The sequence below is a fragment of the Labrus bergylta genome, chromosome 14 (assembly GCF_963930695.1).
Source record: "Labrus bergylta chromosome 14, fLabBer1.1, whole genome shotgun sequence".
NCBI classification, from domain to species: domain Eukaryota; kingdom Metazoa; phylum Chordata; class Actinopteri; order Labriformes; family Labridae; genus Labrus; species Labrus bergylta.
This window is the reverse complement of record NC_089208.1, coordinates 17,724,935-17,731,483: the sequence shown is the minus strand read 5'-3', so window position 1 is coordinate 17,731,483 and position 6,549 is coordinate 17,724,935. Positions and strand designations below refer to the sequence as shown.

General features: G+C 38.3%; 1 protein-coding gene across 2 annotated transcripts in view; it reads right to left on the bottom strand.

Annotated features, from left to right (window-relative positions):
* dclk1a (doublecortin-like kinase 1a) overlaps window positions 1–6,549 on the bottom strand; it is a 50,174-nt gene continuing 43,625 nt past the window's right edge. For both annotated transcript variants that reach the window (XM_020650120.3, XM_020650119.3), the window contains exons 10-17: window positions 4,837–4,983; window positions 2,877–3,010; window positions 2,620–2,697; window positions 2,348–2,444; window positions 2,167–2,247; window positions 1,966–2,079; window positions 1,678–1,751; window positions 1–205 (exon numbers count right to left, since the gene is read on the bottom strand). In XM_020650120.3, the coding sequence (XP_020505776.1) occupies window positions 148–205; window positions 1,678–1,751; window positions 1,966–2,079; window positions 2,167–2,247; window positions 2,348–2,444; window positions 2,620–2,697; window positions 2,877–3,010; window positions 4,837–4,983 (783 nt within the window). In that variant the 3' untranslated portion in view covers window positions 1–147. The remainder of the gene's footprint in view (window positions 206–1,677; window positions 1,752–1,965; window positions 2,080–2,166; window positions 2,248–2,347; window positions 2,445–2,619; window positions 2,698–2,876; window positions 3,011–4,836; window positions 4,984–6,549) is intronic.

Here is a 6,549-nt window from a genome sequence, read left to right as displayed (position 1 = left end):
GGAGGTTAAGATTGGGGGAAAGGTCAGATATGGTGTCAGGGGAGAGAGGGGAAAGGCCAGGGAGACAGCTAGGAGGCTCCGCACGCAGTGTTATAGTTGATGTTGTTACTGTTGTCACCCTTGCCATCGTCTGTAACGGCAGGGGCTTCACATCCGGGTGGCGTCCTCGTCTGAGAACCTGCCCCTCCTTATCAAAAGGGGTGGCCTGAAGGAGGAAGGAACAGAGGGTTATGGTTAGATTGTCTAAAGAAGGGATCAGTAGGAAGGTCACTTATTATCAGCTGTGGAGGACCATGAGAGTCTTGCATGCTAAGCAAATTATAATAAATAGCTAATTAGACACTTTGAAGAGGAATTAATAAAAGCAGATGCATTCTTAGTTCTTCTTCGATAATCCTACTTTGATTTTATTGTTTAAGTTCACCATATTCACAAGGCAGCCATGTTCCTCTGACCTCAGCTAAAAGAGGAAAGCTATTATGCTAAACTACAGAGTTCTGGTTTGTAAATTAAATGAATGTAGGCCTACAGTATCTAAATGTTTTAACATCTTAGAGTTTGCAACTTATTATCAACTAAAAATATATTTTTTTGTAAACATTTGGAGAAAAATATGTAAGGAGAAAGAGCCTTTATTTGAGAGTCCCCTGATTACCTTTTAATTTTATGGCTAATGTTAGCATTCAGCCCCTTTCTAGCTAATAGCAAGAATGTTACACTTTTTCTACCATGTATGCTATGACTGCCAAAGTGTTAAGCCTTCAGCTTCTTCTAAACTTATGGTAACATTAGCTTGTTTGTTGATAAATGCTAATGTTAGCTGTAGTGCAGGGCAGCTAACGGCTACGTTGTTTGAACTGGAAATATTGAACTAATTTCCCTCCATATTTTCAATATCTTTGGCACATCCTGGTTAGAAATCTCAAGATATAAATGGTTGTGTATCTGTGTATTTTAACATATCATAAATGTAAATGTTGTTTGATTATTAATACTTTTGTTACTAATGAATTCAAGTCTGTTATTAATCTCTCCTCTCAGCATGAATTCATGAAACAAAATCTGTAGCCATGAAGCTCTAGGTCCTCCATAAATCAGTGCAGGACAAAGTCAAAACAAGAGGATGGCAATTTCAGGTGAATAACAACAAGGCATGCTATTAGTAGAGGCAGCCAGGAAGCATGACATTAATCACACACAAAAATCACTGTTGGGGAACAGAGTTATTTCTTTGGAAGTTAAATCTCACAAAGAAACAATGTAAACAGACAGTGAAAGCATCAGCAACACAGGTTCGTTTAGTAGGTTTTCAAAGAAATGCATCTAGTAAACATTCAACGTAGACATTTTGAAGAAACAGCAAAGATATTTTTAAGGGTAACATGGCCCTCCTTATTTATATTTAGAGAAGTCCAGGAGACATAACACAACACTGAGGACAAGGCTTGACATATTACAGACAATAACAACGACGCATACTATGTGAAATATGCATTCCCAGGAAAAGTGGGGGTTGTCAAAAAGCCAAGCACAAACACCACACAGCAGGGACGACATGAAGTTGTCAAAGCAGCACAGCAACAGCACAGCAGGTCTGCACATACGGATGAAGGGTGAGACTATTTTTGCTGGTTTTGAACATTGATCTGGTTGTGTCACTATGGAAACCAGGCGTACCTTATCCAGTACATGGCCGGGTGCTGGTAGAAATCCAACGACCCAGATCTCTGCATAGAAAAGCTGTCATCCAACTGAACACATAGAGAAACCAGCATAATCAAACTTAACACCAGCTCATTAAACAAGATATCACAGGACACAAACTAACCTTACTAAAAAAGGTTGCATCTGTCTAAAAGGAAGAAAAAATAACCTGAAAAGACCCCGATATCCGATATAACTTAGACATAAAACCTGACAAGCTGTTACACCGTAGGTGGTATCGTAGTAGTAGAAGTGACTTACAGAAATGACTGACACTCCTGCAGTGGTGTCATTGACCTTCGGGCTGGTGTTGAAGTGCTTCTTTATCTTCCCTGCTACAGACAGCTGATGATCATTCTCACATAGACCCTCATCCTGTTAGAGAAAGGAGAAGTAAGTTAGTGCATCTGGAAGAATATACTATGTGGGAGGCCAAATAAGCTTGATAAAAATAGTACTTACAGTGACCCAAGGGTGCTCTAGGACCTGGAGAGCAGAGTATCTCTGATCTACCTCCACCTCCAGCATGGATCGAATCAGCTCCTGCAACAGCAAACAAAAAAAAATAGTGAGCTGTGATTCCCTTTGTTGCAAGAGACTTCCTTCAAGCATGTGCTATTCACAAACAGACAGATATATTCACCATAGCTGTCTCTGAAACGTTGTCCCAGTATGGTAGAGGAAATTCTAGCTGTCCCATTAGGATCTGATCAAAAAGCACTTCTTGATCGTCATTGCTCCTGCAGACAAAATATTTCAAAAGAATGGGTTACTATAAAAGAAAACACTGGCTCTGATTAACATTGTTCACATTGAAGAAAAGATGTATCATTATTTTTAATATACACTAGAGTAACATTTTTTTAAAGAATGACTTGAAAAGCAGGGGAAGTGGAGCTCTAGCTGTTCGCATACCCTCTGAAAGGTGGAAAACCGCACAGCAGGATGTAAGTGATGACTCCAGCTGCCCAGATGTCAACCTTAAGGCCGTACCTGCAAAATAACAAAGAAATATGATGACTACAAGAAGAAAAAGGTAGGTGATTGAAACATGCAGTTAAAGAGTAAAAAGATTTGTCTTTTGTAACCTACAGTGTAACTATTTTAAGATAGATAGTTTGTCTTCCACTGAATTGTCCCTGTCACCTTAACAATAGTGCTGAAGCTCTTACCCTGTTTCTGCGATAATTTCAGGTGCTACATAAGTCGGGGTCCCACAGACCGTGTAAAGGGGTCCGTCTACTACAGTTGCCAAACCAAAGTCTCCCAGTTTCAGGCTTTTGCTGCCATCTGCATGCTCATAGACCTAAACACAAAGAGCATAAAACAAAAACAGTTTAACTAAACAGAGTAACTTCAGATCAGTGTGATCCTGATTGTGAGGAATGAGAACTGCTGAGAATGACGTGTGTGTATTCAAATGTTAAATTCCAACTTTTCTACAGAGGAGATGTGTGTCTAATTCTTCTAAAGTTGTAGGAGGATTTAAGGCGATGCTAACATCTGTAAAAGTATCCTGATTTTGTTTGTTGAATAACATTAATCACCCTGGAAGGAGTCTGAGCCTTTCGTTCTCTTTGCCCCCAGGTCAAATCTTCAAGGCTTTGGGAGAAGAGTTAAGTCATGCTTTCTGCTACACAGTTCTTTATTTCCACTGGAGGGCGCCAAAGTTTGAAAATACCCAAATCCTACACATTTGCTTCAAACAAGTATCACTTGAAACCAGCAACAGTATTGGTTAGGAGGTAGTAAATTGAACTGTGCATGGACAAAAGTAATGTGCCAATATAACTGCAAAGAAAATATCAAACGTAAGCTTTCATTTTAATATTTTTTAAATCATAAATCAAATGTTTGTGAAAGGGGGTCACTCCCTAAAATGAACCTAATTATTAACACCTAATTATTACCTAACTGTAGTGTTCCTATTGCTTAACACTTTGGTTCTTTCAGCTCAGTCCTAATTTGTATTTTGGCCATATCTACGGTCTATGATTTTGGCCTACAACTTTACTTTAACAGTCCTACAGTGTATTATTAACAGCTTCAAGAAACCCCTCTGCACTCTACAGACCTACCACCAAACAGCAGGAAAAAAGTTAGTAGTTAGCAAATGGGTACCATGGAACGATTAGTAACCAAAGAACAAGATATTCCACTCAGTAGAGGCTGATTAGAGACCAGAGACCGAGCTAAAGGACAGTAAATATCGGCCAGAAACACTAATCTAAATAAATTATTTTATTGTTCTTTGTCTGCTGGATGTGTAAATACATTGCTGTTGCTGTTTGATTAAATGTTGATGTAAAGCACTTTGTGATACATTTGTGTATCAAAAGTGCTATACAAATAAAGATTGATTGATTGATTGATTGATTGATTGATTGATTGATTGTACTGTGTAAATAAAACACTTTGCCAGCACGTCCTCGCTGCTCAACTCCTAAGGTTAAACATTGACCGAGAATTTGAATGAATTATTTTCTGACATATAACAAAAACTGCAAACACTGAATAATAAAAGTTTATTCAACTATAACTCTATACACAATATGTCAGCTTTTCATTTTTTTTTTTATGTCAAACTGCTATAAATATGTTTGATCAAACTAAAAAAACAGGATGTTCAAGAATTATTAAAATGACACCCTTGAGAAGCTAACTGTCAGAGAAGTAACACCCAGAGGAGTAACATTTTCTTTTATAGCATCACATTTAACCTCAGCACTTCTTATGTAATTGAGACAGTAGGAGAGCAAAGGGGAGTTACACACTAGAGGAACCAACAGACCTAACTCAGGACAGTGCGGAGCAAATGTGGAAACTTCAGCTATCGCTTTGGGATGGATCTGATCCGAAGAGTGTTAAAAGGGGGAAGAGGAGGGAGGTTACAATATAGAAGATTAGGAGAAGGTAATGAGGAGGTGGGAGGCTTAACAAGAAGTGTGTGAGGAGTTGTGAGGGCAGAAGGTATGAGTCATCTATCTCCTCTGTGAGCATGTTGTAGACTGTAGAGTGAATGATATTACTTCACAGCTCATTCAGAAAGGAGGGAGAAAGGGATGGGGGAGCTATACTGCGGCAAGTTTTACGACTATGTAGACAGCAAAGAGACACTCTGTAGGAACTCACCAGCAGGTTTTCTGGTTTGATGTCTCTGTGCACAATGTTGAGGCTGTGGAGGTATTTGATGGCATTGGCTAGATTGTAGAGCATGCCACTGGCATCTCTCTCCGTGTATCTGTTGGCAGAGGTGATGGCATCGAACAGATCTCCACCCTGTGAGAAAAAAAAACCCAATATGGGTGGGTGTGCTGTCAACATCAAGAACAATGTAAATCAGATCTTGACAGATTCTAAGTTCTAAAAGTTTCTCTTCTTTTCAGCAGTTTTCTGTCTAACAGGTTGATTTTGCAGTGAATGTTCTCCATTGCTCAGAAGCTGGAGGGCTACACGGTGTCCTTATTCCCCACCTTAGTTACAGCATCTCCTCCCCATGTCTTTAATATTTCCCTTTCATTTCAGAGTTTTTCACTCTCCTCTCTTTTCTCTCCGGCCTCCTTTTCTCTGTTTGTCGAAGTTTCTAACATTTTTTATGCTGTATGAGTTTCACCCTCCTCTAACTTCTTCCTTTCTCATACATCCTCTCTGTTTCTCTCTCCGAGTGGAATAAGTAGAACAAGGCTTAAAATAGGGCTGCTGAATCTCTCTTCCAGCACAAACTGTGAGAGTCTGCACCAGTAAAGCAACAGTTATTAAAATACTGAGAGCTGCTAAATTCCTCTGTGCCTAACCTGGTAATTTTCACTTTTCTCCTTCCTATCGCCACGTACAGTATGTGGCTAAAGTACATTGAAGTGTTAAACTTGTATGCCATGTTAGGGAATAGTTAACTTTATTTAGTGTAGCTTGCTGGAAGTTTAACCACATTCTTTTTTGCATAATAATTCAGGTCAATAAAATTCCTGTTGCCATTTGGTGAAGTTAATGACTCAAATTATTAATTTAAATTAATAATTATCTATTATTATGTCTACTTATTGGCTAACTTACTAAAATGTTTTAAAACCTACAGTAACGTTCTGTGGTTCAACTTCTCCTTGTGTGAAGCATGCTAATTGCTAACTTGAAAAGCTAGCTTCCCAACATTGTTTATGTGGGATTGTTGGCAATGTTCGCATTCAACCAATTCCTACTAACATTATACATACTTTAAGTGGTGAACATTTATATTAGCAAACAATGTAACCCTTTCATTTTGCATAAATTAACATCAAAGCTGCCATGAGTTATATGAAGTTCTTGAATGCTAACTTTAACTTTTATCTAACATTGGCAAATAAGTTCTTACATCTTGATATATGGCTCCATGTCCCTCAGCAATTTTGTCAACCCGTTTTCTTTTAAGTTTCTAGTCAATCAGGAAGCGGTCAAATTAAAACAGTTAGCTGTATTGGCTATTATTAAACTATTTGCAATCTGGAACATTTGGGCTTCTAGCCCTGAGTCTGACATTAGTGGAGAATTTGTTGTCATGTGAATTTGATGAATGAAGTATGTCTCAAATGTCAAATATTGGTATTCTAATTTTCTTTTTTTTTAAGTACTTTCTAAACAGATTTCCCTGCCAATCATGACTCATTACAGTGGCACTTATGACATAAATGAGGGTAATGTGAACGGAAGTTGATCATGAAAAGAAGAGGGAGAAAATAGCAGGATAATGTTGGAGAGTGGGGATAATGTAATCCTTGGTCACATATCATGTATCATACATAACATGAGTTACCTTGTGATATCCGCTCATATTCATTAGACATTTTATGCAGTGTCTTTGCACTAACT